At 45.0% G+C, this 19,019-nt stretch overlaps 1 protein-coding gene across 2 annotated transcripts in view; it reads right to left on the bottom strand.

The window, feature by feature from the left end:
* PI4KA (phosphatidylinositol 4-kinase alpha) overlaps nt 1–19,019 on the bottom strand; it is a 614,454-nt gene that overhangs the window by 110,141 nt on the left and 485,294 nt on the right. For both annotated transcript variants that reach the window (XM_086942716.1, XM_086942717.1), the window contains 2 exons: nt 7,481–7,639; nt 6,709–6,860 (listed from right to left, as the gene is read on the bottom strand). In XM_086942716.1, coding sequence (XP_086798842.1) covers nt 6,709–6,860; nt 7,481–7,639 — 311 coding nt within the window. The remainder of the gene's footprint in view (nt 1–6,708; nt 6,861–7,480; nt 7,640–19,019) is intronic.

Genomic DNA, 19,019 nt, shown 5'->3' with positions numbered 1-19,019 from the left:
GTGTTTGGTTCGACTCTAAACTCACTTTCGGACCTCAGGTCAACCGTGTGATCGGCTCATGCTTTGGGACCCTCAAGACCCTGAGGAAGGTCTTGGAGTTCCTTCCCATCAAAGCCCGCCAAACACTTGTGCACGCCTTAGTCACCTCCAAAATGGACTATGGCAACCTGCTCTACTTGGGGACCCTCGAGAAGAACTTAAACCGTCTGCAGGTTTTACAAAATGCCGCAGCCCGGCTGGTCCTCAGACAGCCTAGAAGATCAGCCTCAAAATCCGCGCTTCAAGCACTCCACTGGCTCCCGGTGAGAAACAGGGTGAAATTTAAAGCACTCTGCACGTGCCACCGGATCATCAACGGTAGGGCACCCCTCCCCTTGCAAGATCTTCTGACACAATATGAGCCCGTGCGTTCCCTCAGATCATCTGGCACGCGTCGCCTGGCCATTCCCAAGGTGTCCAAAGCCAGGATGGGTGGCAGGTCCTTTAGGTACCTAGCAGCGTCCAGTTGGAATGAACTCCCTGTGGCGCTCCGCCTGGAACCCTCAGAGCCCACCTTTAGAGCTAAACTGAAAACACTTCTCTACTCTCAATAGTGTTCCTCCTCCCTCCCCTCCAGCCTGCACTAGGATCTCAGCGCGGGGACACGCCGTCGGCGTCACCATGCGCTCTACAAATCTCCCTATTATTATTATTATTATTATTGCTGCTGGTATTCTTTTGACATGTGCTTTTATAGATATTTATATCCGAAGAAAGATTCATTGAATTATGCCCCATCAGTCACATAGCCTCAGTGACCAAGTAAGTGAGATAGTTTGCAAAATCTAATTTGGGAACTTATTAACACCTGTAAGACACTTTCACAGAACAGGGAAGCAGGACGGTAAGTGAGGAATGCAGTATTAGATATAGTACCCACCTGAAAGAGCATGCCAAAGGTTAAGTATTTGCTTTTCTGATGAATACTTCTACTGCAGATTCTTCACCTTCTGAACAGATAGTAAAGCAGTACCTCCCAAAAGATGGAGAGTGGGCTTCACACCAGGAAATCATTAATGACAATGTTGCGGGGTGGGGGGGGGGAGGGGGCAGGTGGAGGGTTGGAGGGGGGGTGGGGGTAGCTGGGGGGGAAAAATGGCTATCCCTGAGGACCTTAGAGTCAAGACAGTGGTGGCTGGTGGAGGTGTGGACGGACACTCATTTGGCAGCCGGGCACATGGCCATTAGACGAATGCCTGTGGTTAAGGCCAAAGTGGCGACCTTAGCTCTGTGGAATTGGCCTGAAGGCTCTCAGGGGGCTCCTTTTGGCCAAGGCATAGCACATCTTTATGCAAAACTCCTTAATCTACTTAGCACCAGAGAATTCCACAAAAGTCGGTCATCCACTCAGTGCTCCTAAGTCTCATCGATGTAAAAGCTAATGGCCCTCCTGAGGTGCCACCACCGAAAGATCTCCTATTCCTTCGAGTGGTGTGGAGAGATGAAAACATGATGGAATGTCCCACAAGGAAAGGCAACACCACTTTTGACAGAAATTAAGCTAGAGTCTGGAGCACCACCTTGTCTGAAAAGAAGGCGAAATAAGATGGTTGTACTGACAGCGCCTGCAGGTCGTCATGTGTAGAAGTAATCACAAAAAAGGAGGGCAGTTCTAAGGGCCAGGAACCTCAAAGCTGCCAAAATTGCATCCACTACTTCCTTAGGCAGATCAAAAAAGCTCAGCTGGTTCCACTCAATCACCAGGTAGGCTGTGGAGATTTGAGTGTAGAACCCTGCCCAATTTTTGGGGGAGCAGGTCCTCCTGAAGAAGTAACAAGCGAGGGCAGATGCTCAGACTCAGACGTTCGAGTACCACAGAGTGCCCAATGCAATTCAATGGGAGAGACTGGTTTTGGAACGAGGCTGCAGGCGCTGGCCAGGAGGATGCATGAAGAAATCCCACAGCAGCCCATGTAAGCTCTGATGCGGGGGGACGTAGGAACACCGTAGGTCAAGCTCCCCAAGGCTATGGGGCTTTGGGTGCAGGGTGTGTCCTTTGGCGTCGGGATCAGTTTACTAGGCAGATCTTGGTCAGGGGGAGTCTTCAGTTTCAGGCTGCAGGTGTCGAGGTAGAGTCCAGCAGAGGTCAGCCCACGGTGGGCTCTGGCTCAGAAGTGCTGGGGAACCTTTTACAGGATCAGTGTGCCATTTGGACTCGGATTGTGGGCGTCTGGTGCAGAGGTGGGTCCGGAGGCGGTTTCGCGGTTCCCTAGAGCTGAGTTTTCTTTCTTTAAAGTTGGTTTCTTCTGGATAGGTCCGCTGTCCACAAAAGATCTTGATCTTTGTTGAAGGCAGGCAGTCCTCCCAAGGCTTCGGAGGTCGCTGGGCTGCAGGACAGGTCGTCTTTTGGCAAAGGATTGTCAATGGCTGTAGACAACCCGTTAAGGCTTGGGCCAAGTCAGTTGGTGTCTGCAGTCTTCGCTGCTGGTGCGACACTGCAGGTCATCAGGATACCGATTTCAGGGTCTGAGGAGCCACCAAATACTAGATTTAGGGGTATTACCGGGGAGTAACAGGTTGAGACCAATGGGTCTCTCACCTGGGGTGTCTACACCCACTATTATGCCACCCTCCTGTGGGAGATGTACACATCAATAGCCCTATTTGGATAAGTCCTACCATCTTATAGATGGTGGGCACTGCAAAATAGGCTTAACTTTGCCTCCATCACCTGAGGTGTGGAGTTGGCGAAGGAGGGGCATACCTCCTATTCAATCTTGGTTTTCCCACTGGTCCGCCCGCACAAAGTGGGGTTTGAACCAGGGGCTGCCATCTGCTGCTATCCAAAGAGGCTGGCGTAGCAAAAAAAATGGCGGTAAGGCTGTTGAAGCTCCGCTCTCGAGCACTGTGGGGGTGACACCTCCACCCAGTATGTTCTTTGTTCCTGGCCTCAGAGAGCAGGGGCTCTCGACCAGGGGGTCCAGAAACATGTCTGGTGGTGGCAGGCTGCCTAAAGCCAGTCAGAGACCATGCCAGGGTTGGTAGGTTTCCAGGGGGCTCCTCTGAAGTGTTCTCCGGGTACATGTTTCAATAAAACTAACACTGGCATCATTGTGGGTTTATTGAGAGTAGTTGTTTGGTACCAAACACTCCTGTTTGTAGTAGAGCCATTATGGTGCTGGGGAACTCGAGTTGTCAGGTTACCAACCCACGTACTCTCTATGGATTCACTGGCACTTACAATATTTAGGAATAGACAGATAATGTAGGGGCATATCTGCTCATGAAGATATGCCCACACCTGACATATAGTGCACCCTGCCTTAGGGCTTGTAAGGCCTGCAAGAGGGGAGACTTCCCTATACCTTGGGCAGTGCTGTTGGGCATGCCACATAGGCAGTGTGCCATGTCGACTTTGTCGTTTTTGTCTGCACCAAGGCATGCATGCTGCAGTGGCAGTTTGGATGATCTAAGGGGGGGGTGTCCATAGAGGATCCTCTTCAGTCCCAATGCCCAAGATACCAGGGTACCATTTACTAGGGGGGTCTGAAGTGGCAATCATGGTACAATATTAGGGAGGGAGCACTGGCACAGGAGACCTGGCTGGCAGGGACCCAGTGCACTTACAAACAAATTTCACATCATTTTCCGGGCAAAAGGTGGGGGCCAACTATGTCAAAAGAGGCACTTTCCCACATAGGTGAAACATAACTCCCAGACAACATAAAGACAGCAACTCTAGGGCTCAAAACATTTGACAATGAGCATTCTCGGAAGTAGCAAGAAAAATCTACTGAAGGTAGATCATACTGGGGTAACATGCCATGAACTTCTGAATGCAGACGCCACTCATGTTCGGCTAGATGGTGCCTGCTGAGCATGTCCATCCTGGCATTTTGGGACTCTATCAGATGGCAAACAGTAAAGGAAATTAAGCCAGCTCCACAGCCTCAGTGCCTCTTGGCACGGCACAAGTGACTGCACACTGCCCTGCTTGTTGCAGTACCAGATGACTATTGTGTTGTTCATCAGTATTATCAGTATTTGCACAGATTTGCCCTTGATGGAAGGCAGAAAGTCCTTGAGAACCAAGCAGATGACATTCAGCTGCAGAATATTGGAGTGGTGTTAATGCTCAAGCCTCTGTGAGCCTGCTTTTGAAAGTGCAGTGTCAAGTGTAACACTTTAGGCAAACTTGAAAGAGAGAGAACATGATGCAAAGACAATTTTTTGTGTGTACTGTCTGTATCATTACTGAAGGCCCCTGATATTGTCCTATCAGACTTCTGTCCCTGGGTATGTTGTGGGTACAGTGCCTGTTCATACTGGATGTTAGTGCTAGATGTAGGAGGACACTAGGAGTACCATAGTATATTCCCCACGCTCATCCCCAGCCTCAGAGCCCAAGCTCAGTGCGGCCAAAGACCTTCGCCATCTTGGATTTGCCCTGACATATTGCATTTTTAGGCCTGCTTGCAGTAAGGCAAACAGAAACTTCTGCAAAAGTAGGCAGATCAGAGCCTAGGAACCTTTACCCCATTGGTGAGGGAATAGTAGGGGTTCACCTACATCCACTAGCTAATGCCAGGCATAAATGCAGCATCTCCTGGCATACCCTTCAGAACCCTTTTTGGACCTCAGAAAGATCAGAAGAGGACTGGACCCGATGTCTGTAACTTGAGTGGTGCCCTGAAGGAATGTACCTGCTTCCTCTTGTACACAGGATAAAGAAGTAGACACCAAGGATTAGTTGGCTGACCTCCTTGGGGACTATGGAGGGGGACAGCAATCTGCAAGAAGCCTTTTCCTGGAATTACCCAGCTGACCAGTGTCAACTGGACCTGGAATAGACCCTGCTGTTGGCCTCTCCCCGACACACTATAAGCCTCTTACGTGTCTCCTAGATTGGGACTTCAAAGACTAAGTCAGAAGGTAAATCTTTGACCAGTATGAACCTGGTTGGTGTATCTGACCAGTGCTACATCGTGGTGGCCTCAAATTATCATTAGAACTTTACGCTTTTTTGGCTCTATTTCAACTTAAAACTTTAAAAACTATTATCCCTTTTTGGATTTTTGTCATTTTGCTTATCAAACTATACTACATATTTCTAATTCGGTTTTGGATTTTTATTGTATAGCATTTTGGCATTTTTTTTACTGTTCTGGTACAGGATTAATACTTTACACATTGTCTTAAGTTAGGATTGTATGCTCTGTGCCAAAGCTACCAGGGTGTTGGCCTCAGGTTAATTTATTGACTTCAAGGGCTCACTCTAATAAGGCACTCACTCCAAATAATAATCTAATTTCGAACAATGGTCAAGAATGTGCTCTCAGTACAATATATATCTCAAGTGATTTGTCAAGACAGCTAGCATTTTGGAGGTCTAAATACAGTCCATTACCAGTGTAGTTAGGAGACAATAAATTGACAACATTCTCTTTGCCATCCCTATCACATAGAACATCCTGCAAGTCTTGTACAAGACGTGAGAGTGTCCCGATTAAGACCTCAAGGCGTCATAGATGGCGCAGGCAGAAGAACTACTGGAAAGTCCTCAAACACTACTAGCTTTCCCTTAGTAAACTCATAAAGCAACACAAGCTGAGATTTTGTCAAACTCGGATATGGAACCAATGCTATCATTGGGGTCAGATCCAGGAACTTTCCTTTCGACTGCTTATTGCACGTCTTTCCCATGAAGGCAGGAAATTCCCATCTGCATTTGCGTAGAGGTTTGCCCTTGGGCTTCATCTTAGACTTACCCGAAGCTGGGACTTAAAGAGGAGTATGGGCTGGTGACTAAGAGTGCGACTGTTGCTTGTGCTCAGTGACGTATGTCACTTCCCACTCCATCATGGTCTTCAGATAGATCACAGAGCATTTGTCACATGACTTAAAATCCTGCTTGGGTCCAAGACATCAGAAACACATGCAGGCTTGTAACTGACATCTGTTTTCAGTAGGTGCGGCATGGTTTTCAAGCCTGTTGTTTTCAGGGGAGATCTCTAGTACACTGTCATTGAAACACCTTTTTGGTAGTCGGTAAAGAACTGATTAAGTTCAGGAGTGAAACTCTAGATTGGATTTGATCCGAGTTGAAGAGTGGGGAAAAAAATAAACTTAACATCAGTGCGCAGGGGTGGTGTCTATATACTGCTTCATCCCGTCTCTTCTAGAGGCAGGGCCTGGTCGTTGCAAAGTGTGATGGTGCCACTTACTGAAGCATAGTAGCAAGTACTGTAAAAGTTCCTGTTCCAGTCTGCGTCTGGGGGAATTCAAATCGTGAGAAATCTGCATCAGAAAGGGATCAGCTTTAAACCTTTCCCTCTCATTGTGTTGGAGTCACATGATTTGATGACTGATGCAATTTAAACAACATTAGAGACCTGGTAATTGGTGTCATTTATTGTAGCCTACAAAATACGGCTCTGATAAAAATTGATCAGGTGCGATAAATATCATCTCCTCCCAGTATTTGGATAATATTTGGAGAATAGTATGTGGATTTCTCTGCACTGAAGTCTGCATGTTCCAGCACATAACAGGCAAATTTGCTGAAATTTACTGGACAAAAATTGTGGAAGTGGGGTGTTAGCTGCTAAACGTATAATTCTGATATGTACAGTAACTGCCATTACTGCACATACAGCTGAAGTTAGGGGGGCACCACACTACATTTAAATTGTTAGTAAGAATCATATTTAGAAGCAAAAGAGGACTTACTTGAAACGGGGGCCTATGGCTGCCACATGTCTGTTCATGCTGCCTTTGGCACCTCCTATGTTCAGCGACAGAGATCGCTGTAGGAGGCTGGAGAAGATCTCTATCTGGTCCGAGCTGCAGTATTTGGCAATTTCAAATCTCTGACCTAGAAACTGAGTGAAAAGGATTAGATAAGAAATTATCGGAGGAAAGAAGAAAAATATATCAAATGGCATATATTTTAGAGTCTAACAACACTTGCCAACGCGAAAAGCCATACACACATAGAAGAGAAACAAACAAATAACTGAGACATGCCACAGCACACAGTTAGGCTGAGCATTATGGCCTTTAGAAAAAGGTCATTGTTTGGTAAGGAAAAAGGTGTAGAACAAAAATAGGCAACCGAAGGAAAGAATGCAGAGAAACATAATTAAAAGAGTTGATGGGTCAGAGCGTCATTGGCTGTAGACAAAAACTGACATGCAGAGTCTGGATGGGGCATATATCTATCCTGCAGATCCTTTATGGCTGTATGTGCAGAGATATGCAAATTAAAAAACATAAAAATGGCCATATCCGCTTTCTAATCTCAAATTGACTGTAATTTATTACTATCTGTTAAACTGCAGATGCAGGCAGTTACTGCCGCCAGGGGCTAACATCGAACCTGTGATATGGCAAAGTGCCTTTAGGTCCTGTAGATCCATAGTTGGTGAGGCAACACAACCAACAATAACAGGAATTGACGCTATTTGCAGAGACCATTCTCTGCTCAGCATGCATTACTTACATCGATCCAAATGTAATGAGGGGTCACTTCTGGGGGACAAGGCTTTGGCTGACTTTCTTCTGAAGCAGCCAAAGGATCTGCTTCCTTCGGTTCTGCTGAGAATAAGCCGAATTTCTGCTCCACTGTCATTTGCCAGGCACCAGCCATCTCCCTCATGAACTATGTAAGTGAGAAAAGAAAATAATTATTTACTTGCCAATCACTATACTTACAAGGCAATGGCATATTTCATAGATTTGTTTCAATATTTATATATCAGTATCAGGCTGGACCCATCGGTTATAAAAACTGAATTATTTAATGGTCAATTCAGACTTTCTGAAGCAGAAAATGACCAGGTGGGCACCTCAAGCTCCTTCTCTGAAATCCATCTGAATCATGTTTAGAAGCATGAGTACTTTCTGCAACAAAAGGAAGGGAAGATGGGTTTCATATACATCTATGACAAATATCATCATTGCAGAACTATGGTTGCTCTTCTATAGAGGTGAATATATTCTAGATTCACAAGATTTGTGGAAAAGCACACTGCATCTAGCTGGGATTGGGGTAGAGAGGTTAACTCAGCACCATGTGACTGAAAAGAGCAGCTGGTCTTGCAAATAAATAATTGCAGTATAGCCTCCTGGGCTAAACATTGACTGCTTTTTAGCAGCTTTGCAGGTCTTGTGCAACACAATATTAGTCAGAAAATTTGCAGTCAAAGCATATCTCCAGTAGAATGTTCTGCCCTGGTCACTGCCTTTGTGACAGCCAAGCAAGCTCTTTCAAAATGGTGAAAAGTAACTTTAATGTCCACTTTCTGGACAGAATAATAACAGGAAAGGCTTCATTATGCTCAGTTTTCTTACTGAGATCATTGCTACACAGAAATCTACTTTCTAGATATGTCGAGTCCAAAACCACATACTACCATTTCCCTGACTGGGGGTGCGGTGAGACTGGGGGATCATAGTGATAATATCTATCTTAACAACAAAAGTAAGTTACTTTGAAATCCAAAGGTTCAATAACAAAGGCGATAAGGAATTAAGAAGCAAGTCAACCAACAGAACTAACCGCTGAGAATGAAGGCCTTCCCTGAAGAGCTTGAATGCTCACATCTGTGTGGAGATCAGTTATGGATTTCAGATGATTTATAATGGGATGTCCAAATAAAGGAAGAGAAAAGATGTTATTTTTTCTGGAATTTCAGGCAGAGCCATGGAATCCCGAATTCTGCTTCTAGCTTCAGACATCTGACCCTTTTTCCCTGAATGCTTCTGATGAATCTCTAAGCATCCAAAGACTTTCACATTCCTGTGCAATATAAAACACCCACCTGTCCAACTTATTGGTTTGAATGTCCCGATTTGCCACGTTATAACTTGGCATGAGATTTTATAACACTCTTTATGAGGAACATAAACATTCACTTGGTTACAGCTCATGATGTTTTTGAATTTTGAGTAGAGATCAGCTAAAGACTGCAGAGGCTCCAGGTTCAGCCAGACCTTTTAGGCCTCAAATAAAAAGGCACTTGCAACTCCTGTCTGCATTCTGGTAAGTCAATTTCAATTTACTGTTTTAAAAGAGACCAGACTTTTATGTAGAACTCCATCACAATGACATAGCATAAAGAACTGGGCTATAAGATAGATGCTAGTGATGAGACTAGATTTGCCCTCTCACCATTCAGCTGCTGAAAAGAAAGCCGTGGTCATGTAGTTGGTGAAGGCCAGCACCTGATTTACTCTTTCTGTTGCGGAGCGTCAGAGCCACTCGAATTAAACTCTTATTCTAATATTACAAGAAACAAAGCTTTGCTCTGTGAAAGAGTGTTGCATACATGGTGCAGTTCCCACTGATGTAAGATTAGTGAAGCCATTTTATTTCTATGCAATCACTAATTAGCAACCTTGGGCCAGGAGCCACAACACGTGAAGCACTTGCCCCATTGTAGTCCATCTAGCACGTATGTCACCACATATGATATTCTGAGTGGCACAGTGCAGGGATGGATGGAGCCTTATAGATGCTTCTGCTTGTCAGAGCTCTGGAATAGGACTTTACAGCGACTATTGTTAAGTGAGGAGCTCATATAGTGCAGAGCTCTAAAGTTGACCAATGTCATGTGTTAGCATTTCATCAAACGTGTTTTATTATGGTTCGTCTAAGTTCCCCTTTTATTAGTGCCAGAATACAAAAAAATGAGAACAGAATGAGCTACTCACTTTAACATTGACCGTGGCGCAAATTTCGCCGCGGTGCAGGTGAAATAATAGGTGGGTGTAGTTAGGACGGCACCCGGCCGTCCTCCGCACCAAAAGGGTTAAACATGGGACAACTTATGATCCCTACACTGTAGGAATGCAATGATGTGAATCAATATCTTGCTTGTCTCGTTATGAATTATGCTCCGAAGACAAGGTGTTCTTAAAGAAAAGGTAACTCACCCTGTCACCATCTGTTCGTAGTGGGTAGACCCCCGCTTACTCCTGCCATCTTGTGTTGGGCCCTGATGTTTGCAACTTGTTTTTCTTCAAGGTTGTTTTCCGTTCAGCAGATGAGCACTGTTAGTCGAGTGTATTGTTGAGGCCAAAGATAGCATGAAATAAGCATTGTAGAACATAATGAAGTTGAAAGGAAAACACCTGTAATCCTCACTGGCTTCTGGGCAGAGGGTGGGCGAATGTGAATCTACAGCACCTCACAGCAAGAACAGATGGTTACAGCGTAACTAACATTTTCTGTTTGTAACGTGTGTGGGTGTAGATTCACATGCTGTGTATAGACTGTAAACCAGTTTCGCCCAAAACAGGTGGCTAGTGAGCAGAGGATGCAGATGTTTGGAACAAGGCGCTTAATACAATCTGGCCAACTAAAGCCTGCTGGCATGCTTAAACAGTAGTGTTTAGAAAACAATTGTGGTGTTGACCAAGTAGCAGCTTTGAAGATAACTGCTGAAGGGATGTTTCCAAAGAAGGCCATAGTGAAACTTTTCTAAAACATGTGGCATATGCTTCTAGTTGTGCAAGTATCTCAATAGTTTGGTGCTGGCCATGACAGTTTTGTAAATGATGCAGCTGGTTTTGAAGAGAGTGCGGGATGCCAAGAAGAGTCAATAGAGTTCCATCTGGATGGGGGTGATGTGATCATATTTCCTCAGGCTCTGGATGAGAACTGCTGTGGCACACACGATGCCCATAAGGGGTGCCAGTGTGAAGTCTTGAAGTCCATGGAGCAGGGCATTATAACCATCCACATGCAAGTTGGAGGGCTTGAACAACAGTTCTGATGCCACTTCCTGGAAGAAACTGTTGCCTTTCTTTAGAAGAGTAATCTGGTAATAGCCAGTCTTTGTGTTTTTTGGCCAATATGTTCCTTGATGGTGAGGTTGGTATCCAGGATGAATCCAAATGAGTTGCCATTCAGTGAAAACTAGAGTTGGAAGCTGTCATGGTTTATGTCATAGAGCCAGGTTTGTATTGATTCTTGTTTGTTTCTCTTAGCAAATAACAAGAATGTCATCTTGGCTGGGATGTGCCTCTGGTAGGTGCTGGACACCCATGATGAGGAATCAGAGTTTGAAGCATTGCATGTCTGACGCAGATGAGACTTTCAAGTAGAGTAGTGTGTTATCCGCACATTGGTGAATGTTGATGCTTTTATCTGTGAGTGGAGCACCAACCGTCCGGATGTAAAGGTTGAAGATAATAAGATGATAGGAGACAGTATGGGACTACAGAGATGGTAGGGACATTTGTGACCTTAAGGTGTCTATGTGAACAAACTAGTACTTGTTTAAAGGGCAGGATAACCAGTAAAGGACATTGCCAGCAAATCACAATCAAGACTCCAGTGTGCATATTAGGGTGGGATGGTCAACTGTGTAGAACTCAGGTGGGAGGTCCAGCAAAGACAGCAGGGGTCATTTTCACCTATGGCAAAGAGGGCATCGTCTACAGTCTTATTGTTGCAACGTGCTCTGAAGCCAGAATGGTAGTAATGCAGGAGATGGTTAGCACTGATATGATCATAGAGGTTCATAAAGGCTGCTTTTTCAATGATCTTGCAAATGAAAAGTAGGTGAGTGATGGCCGGTAGGTGGTGAAGTCTTCAACGTCGAGTGTAAGTGTCATGAGAGCTTCCGGAAGATGTTTTGAGTGAGGGAGGGATGAATTGACAATAGAAAGTCGGGATATGATAGCATCCACAGAGAGCTTCGATTAAGGGCGAGGCTAAGACATTTTCATAGAAAGGGGCTATGAGGGGGGTTGGGAATCTCTGCGAAATATGGGAGAGATAGGGCTTTGATGGCTGATCGTTGATGGTTTCTAAAGGAAGGGGCAGGTTTAAAAGATGAAGCAGACTTGTTGTCATCCATGTGCTGTTGGAGCTTCTGTATTTTCCCAATGAAGAAAAGGTTGATGGCATTGCACATTTGTGTGGAGGGAGTAAGAAGTGGGTTTGGCCGGGCAAGGTTGATGCAGGGCTTGACTGTCTTGAACAGCGCTCTGCTTCTGTTGGTTTTGGATGATGTGAGGAGCTGTCTTCATGTTGCACAGATGGACTTCAGTATTGAGATGTCCCTGGGAGTTCTGATATTTTTCCATTCCAGCTGTCACCTCACCTTTTTACATCCCTCCCTCCCCTTCCTTCTATGTTCATCATCTTTTTTTTCCCAACAGGCAGATCCATTGCCAGTTGTCATGAGAGTGCATTCCCGGAGGGCTGCAGCATTTATTTATTTATTTATGTATACCATTTTTTAAGCGCGCTGTTACCGGGCGGTGTCCTGGCGCTGAAATGATATATTTTCTCCCCTATATAGGTAGTTGTTTCTACAGGTCAAAGAGACAAGTTTTGATGTTTTTCCTGAAACTCATCAGGTTGGTACTCTGTTTCAGGGTCAGGGGCAGTTTGTTCCATATAGTGGCGGCTCCAGAGATAAAGCTCCGTCCTCCCCATCGCGCTTTCTTGATCCGATCTGTCTTAACTAGCCATTTGTTAGCTGATCTTAGCTGTCTGCCTGGCGTGTACAGTTGAAAATGTTGTTGAAGGAAGGATGGACCAAGTCCATTCACAGCCTTGAACACCATACATAGTGATTTAAACATAATACGTTTCCGTATTGGGAGCCAATGCAGTTTCCTCAATTCCTGAGCAACCAATTCAAATTTTGGTAGACCTGCTCTGCTCTGGGTAGAATGCCTTTGTGACAGCCAAGCAAGCTCTTTCAAAATGGTGAAAAGTAACTTTAATGTCCACTTTCTGGACAGAATAATAACAGGAAAGGCTTCATTATGCTCAGTTTTCTTACTGAGATCATTGCTACACAGAAATCTACTTTCTAGATATGTCGAGTCCAAAACCACATACTACCATTTCCCTGACTGGGGGTGCGGTGAGACTGGGGGATCATAGTGATAATATCTATCTTAACAACAAAAGTAAGTTACTTTGAAATCCAAAGGTTCAATAACAAAGGCGATAAGGAATTAAGAAGCAAGTCAACCAACAGAACTAACCGCTGAGAATGAAGGCCTTCCCTGAAGAGCTTGAATGCTCACATCTGTGTGGAGATCAGTTATGGATTTCAGATGATTTATAATGGGATGTCCAAATAAAGGAAGAGAAAAGATGTTATTTTTTCTGGAATTTCAGGCAGAGCCATGGAATCCCGAATTCTGCTTCTAGCTTCAGACATCTGACCCTTTTTCCCTGAATGCTTCTGATGAATCTCTAAGCATCCAAAGACTTTCACATTCCTGTGCAATATAAAACACCCACCTGTCCAACTTATTGGTTTGAATGTCCCGATTTGCCACGTTATAACTTGGCATGAGATTTTATAACACTCTTTATGAGGAACATAAACATTCACTTGGTTACAGCTCATGATGTTTTTGAATTTTGAGTAGAGATCAGCTAAAGACTGCAGAGGCTCCAGGTTCAGCCAGACCTTTTAGGCCTCAAATAAAAAGGCACTTGCAACTCCTGTCTGCATTCTGGTAAGTCAATTTCAATTTACTGTTTTAAAAGAGACCAGACTTTTATGTAGAACTCCATCACAATGACATAGCATAAAGAACTGGGCTATAAGATAGATGCTAGTGATGAGACTAGATTTGCCCTCTCACCATTCAGCTGCTGAAAAGAAAGCCGTGGTCATGTAGTTGGTGAAGGCCAGCACCTGATTTACTCTTTCTGTTGCGGAGCGTCAGAGCCACTCGAATTAAACTCTTATTCTAATATTACAAGAAACAAAGCTTTGCTCTGTGAAAGAGTGTTGCATACATGGTGCAGTTCCCACTGATGTAAGATTAGTGAAGCCATTTTATTTCTATGCAATCACTAATTAGCAACCTTGGGCCAGGAGCCACAACACGTGAAGCACTTGCCCCATTGTAGTCCATCTAGCACGTATGTCACCACATATGATATTCTGAGTGGCACAGTGCAGGGATGGATGGAGCCTTATAGATGCTTCTGCTTGTCAGAGCTCTGGAATAGGACTTTACAGCGACTATTGTTAAGTGAGGAGCTCATATAGTGCAGAGCTCTAAAGTTGACCAATGTCATGTGTTAGCATTTCATCAAACGTGTTTTATTATGGTTCGTCTAAGTTCCCCTTTTATTAGTGCCAGAATACAAAAAAATGAGAACAGAATGAGCTACTCACTTTAACATTGACCGTGGCGCAAATTTCGCCGCGGTGCAGGTGAAATAATAGGTGGGTGTAGTTAGGACGGCACCCGGCCGTCCTCCGCACCAAAAGGGTTAAACATGGGACAACTTATGATCCCTACACTGTAGGAATGCAATGATGTGAATCAATATCTTGCTTGTCTCGTTATGAATTATGCTCCGAAGACAAGGTGTTCTTAAAGAAAAGGTAACTCACCCTGTCACCATCTGTTCGTAGTGGGTAGACCCCCGCTTACTCCTGCCATCTTGTGTTGGGCCCTGATGTTTGCAACTTGTTTTTCTTCAAGGTTGTTTTCCGTTCAGCAGATGAGCACTGTTAGTCGAGTGTATTGTTGAGGCCAAAGATAGCATGAAATAAGCATTGTAGAACATAATGAAGTTGAAAGGAAAACACCTGTAATCCTCACTGGCTTCTGGGCAGAGGGTGGGCGAATGTGAATCTACAGCACCTCACAGCAAGAACAGATGGTTACAGCGTAACTAACATTTTCTGTTTGTAACGTGTGTGGGTGTAGATTCACATGCTGTGTATAGACTGTAAACCAGTTTCGCCCAAAACAGGTGGCTAGTGAGCAGAGGATGCAGATGTTTGGAACAAGGCGCTTAATACAATCTGGCCAACTAAAGCCTGCTGGCATGCTTAAACAGTAGTGTTTAGAAAACAATTGTGGTGTTGACCAAGTAGCAGCTTTGAAGATAACTGCTGAAGGGATGTTTCCAAAGAAGGCCATAGTGAAACTTTTCTAAAACATGTGGCATATGCTTCTAGTTGTGCAAGTATCTCAATAGTTTGGTGCTGGCCATGACAGTTTTGTAAATGATGCAGCTGGTTTTGAAGAGAGTGCGGGATGCCAAGAAGAGTCAATAGAGTTCCATCTGGATGGGGGTGATGTGATCATATTTCCTCAGGCTCTGGATGAGAACTGCTGTGGCACACACGATGCCCATAAGGGGTGCCAGTGTGAAGTCTTGAAGTCCATGGAGCAGGGCATTATAACCATCCACATGCAAGTTGGAGGGCTTGAACAACAGTTCTGATGCCACTTCCTGGAAGAAACTGTTGCCTTTCTTTAGAAGAGTAATCTGGTAATAGCCAGTCTTTGTGTTTTTTGGCCAATATGTTCCTTGATGGTGAGGTTGGTATCCAGGATGAATCCAAATGAGTTGCCATTCAGTGAAAACTAGAGTTGGAAGCTGTCATGGTTTATGTCATAGAGCCAGGTTTGTATTGATTCTTGTTTGTTTCTCTTAGCAAATAACAAGAATGTCATCTTGGCTGGGATGTGCCTCTGGTAGGTGCTGGACACCCATGATGAGGAATCAGAGTTTGAAGCATTGCATGTCTGACGCAGATGAGACTTTCAAGTAGAGTAGTGTGTTATCCGCACATTGGTGAATGTTGATGCTTTTATCTGTGAGTGGAGCACCAACCGTCCGGATGTAAAGGTTGAAGATAATAAGATGATAGGAGACAGTATGGGACTACAGAGATGGTAGGGACATTTGTGACCTTAAGGTGTCTATGTGAACAAACTAGTACTTGTTTAAAGGGCAGGATAACCAGTAAAGGACATTGCCAGCAAATCACAATCAAGACTCCAGTGTGCATATTAGGGTGGGATGGTCAACTGTGTAGAACTCAGGTGGGAGGTCCAGCAAAGACAGCAGGGGTCATTTTCACCTATGGCAAAGAGGGCATCGTCTACAGTCTTATTGTTGCAACGTGCTCTGAAGCCAGAATGGTAGTAATGCAGGAGATGGTTAGCACTGATATGATCATAGAGGTTCATAAAGGCTGCTTTTTCAATGATCTTGCAAATGAAAAGTAGGTGAGTGATGGCCGGTAGGTGGTGAAGTCTTCAACGTCGAGTGTAAGTGTCATGAGAGCTTCCGGAAGATGTTTTGAGTGAGGGAGGGATGAATTGACAATAGAAAGTCGGGATATGATAGCATCCACAGAGAGCTTCGATTAAGGGCGAGGCTAAGACATTTTCATAGAAAGGGGCTATGAGGGGGGTTGGGAATCTCTGCGAAATATGGGAGAGATAGGGCTTTGATGGCTGATCGTTGATGGTTTCTAAAGGAAGGGGCAGGTTTAAAAGATGAAGCAGACTTGTTGTCATCCATGTGCTGTTGGAGCTTCTGTATTTTCCCAATGAAGAAAAGGTTGATGGCATTGCACATTTGTGTGGAGGGAGTAAGAAGTGGGTTTGGCCGGGCAAGGTTGATGCAGGGCTTGACTGTCTTGAACAGCGCTCTGCTTCTGTTGGTTTTGGATGATGTGAGGAGCTGTCTTCATGTTGCACAGATGGACTTCAGTATTGAGATGTCCCTGGGAGTTCTGATATTTTTCCATTCCAGCTGTCACCTCACCTTTTTACATCCCTCCCTCCCCTTCCTTCTATGTTCATCATCTTTTTTTTCCCAACAGGCAGATCCATTGCCAGTTGTCATGAGAGTGCATTCCCGGAGGGCTGCAGCATTTATTTATTTATTTATGTATACCATTTTTTAAGCGCGCTGTTACCGGGCGGTGTCCTGGCGCTGAAATGATATATTTTCTCCCCTATATAGGTAGTTGTTTCTACAGGTCAAAGAGACAAGTTTTGATGTTTTTCCTGAAACTCATCAGGTTGGTACTCTGTTTCAGGGTCAGGGGCAGTTTGTTCCATATAGTGGCGGCTCCAGAGATAAAGCTCCGTCCTCCCCATCGCGCTTTCTTGATCCGATCTGTCTTAACTAGCCATTTGTTAGCTGATCTTAGCTGTCTGCCTGGCGTGTACAGTTGAAAATGTTGTTGAAGGAAGGATGGACCAAGTCCATTCACAGCCTTGAACACCATACATAGTGATTTAAACATAATACGTTTCCGTATTGGGAGCCAATGCAGTTTCCTCAATTCCTGAGCAACCAATTCAAATTTTGGTAGACCTGCTCTGCTCTGGGTAGAATGCTTGAGCATTCCCTGCTCTCCACTGCTTTTTGGGCAGGGCTACCTTCACACCCATGGATCCGATGCTGTTATGTAAATGCTGCGATTAGCGTTGGAGGGGCACACAAAGGGAAGCAGCTCCTGTGCTGAAAAAACAACCATGAAAATAAAACCGGCTTTGGGGAAGGTAGAGGATTGTGTTGCACTGCCAGTGCAATACCCTAAATGCGACTGGAGTACTGACTGGCAGCACTAGCCCAGGCCATTTCATGCACCTGACGGAGAGGGAGCTAGGGGTGGGGGGTGGGCTAAATTACAGCGTGACGCAAGCCCTCTCAAACCCCTGCAGTGTGAGGAAATGCAAATGCATGCCTCTGGACTTTAGCAGCGTCTCTGCAAAAGTCGGCTTCAGGGCTCAGAGTGATTGCAAGAGCCGGAAGCAGAGCGGCATCTGTCATGCGTTGGAGGGAAACGGAACCTGAGCCTGCCGTGCCATCAATCAGGGTACCGGTACTCTCCTAGACTAAACAGAAGTGGCACTGAAGGCTAGAAAATGTGGAAGTGCGGGTACTCAGTGCTGGTGAGTACGGGCCCATTTAAAGCACTGGCACTATCTGAATATATGGTTGTCACTCTCCTAACTTTGGAGTTGGATACTCCTCATTGTAACCAGTAGGTGTCTCGTCGGCAAAGGCATCTTCCTTCCAGTTGACAGTACTTTCGTCGTAAATGACATGTCTACCAGTACCTTTTTCACTGATGTTTGACAACATCTCCATTTCCTCGACAACATCTCCGTTGTCATTGCCTCTCTTGGAGACAGCGATGACGTCTTCAACGACACTTCCCTTGCTGGAGTCGACCTCGTCAACGGTATTCACACCTTCAACGATGGTATCCTCGTCTGCTCACCACTACTGAATATTTCTTGGACAATAATGTATTATCCCTTGTTTTTAAAGTCTACCCATTAAAGGGTCTCTGAGGAAACCTCAAGTCTGTTCACCTGTGTCTCCTCATCACCAGAGGCTATTTTCTTATACTTGTGCTTTCTGGGGACATTCCCTGCACAATTCCATACTGGAAAGCAACTGAAGAGAAGTCTCGCCCTTAAAGGCAGGGTCAGCTGGTCTTTTTGCATGCTTGGAAGTCACCTTCCTTGACTCCCCTTCACTGGTTGTGCCTGGCTCACCTCAATGAATGAATGAAACATCTTATAAAGTGCACGAATACCCGGAGGCGCCTTGGCGCTGTGAAGATCAGAAGAGAGCAGACGAGGGCCAAGTTTTGAAGTTCTTCCTAAACGCCAGGAGCATGGGTGCTCATTTCAGTTCTGGAGGCGAGCGGTTCCAGAGTGGAGCTGTGGATCTAAAAAAGCTTCTACCATCCCACGTAGAACATTTGAAGGGAGCAACCCTGAGCAACGTAGCTGAGCTAGACTGAAGATTTCTGCTGGGGATAGAACACCCAAGATTTGCCTTCAAATAGGCAGGTGCTTTTCCATAGATTGACTTGTATGCTAGACAGAGAGCCTAAAAAGAAAAGCAATAGCAGACCAGAAGCCAGTGCAATTGTCTGATAGAAGCCCTAGCTTACTGATGTTTGAGGTTTCTAAGAAACTGAGCTGCAGCATTTTGGATGGTCTGGAGAGGCTGGTTTAGAGACTATTACAGTAGTCTAGACGCAAAAGAACTAAGGCTATGACCACAACTTTCAGTAAGCCAGCCGGCAGAAATGTTTACATTTTCTTGACAATTCTGAGCCAGTAGAAGGAGGAAGAAGTAATTAGGTTAATTTGATCTTTAGTTTACTGTCCAGCAAAAACCCCAAGCTTTTTACTTTGGAAGTTGGCGTAGGTGCCATACCCAAATCTGACGGCCACCAGTGGGGAGGACCAAATTGCTGGATTGTTGCCGA

This window comes from Lissotriton vulgaris, chromosome 11, assembly GCF_964263255.1.
Source record: "Lissotriton vulgaris chromosome 11, aLisVul1.2, whole genome shotgun sequence".
In the NCBI taxonomy this organism is placed as follows: domain Eukaryota; kingdom Metazoa; phylum Chordata; class Amphibia; order Caudata; family Salamandridae; genus Lissotriton; species Lissotriton vulgaris.
The sequence above is the reverse complement of the archived record's forward strand: the minus strand, read 5'-3'. Positions and strand labels throughout refer to the sequence as shown.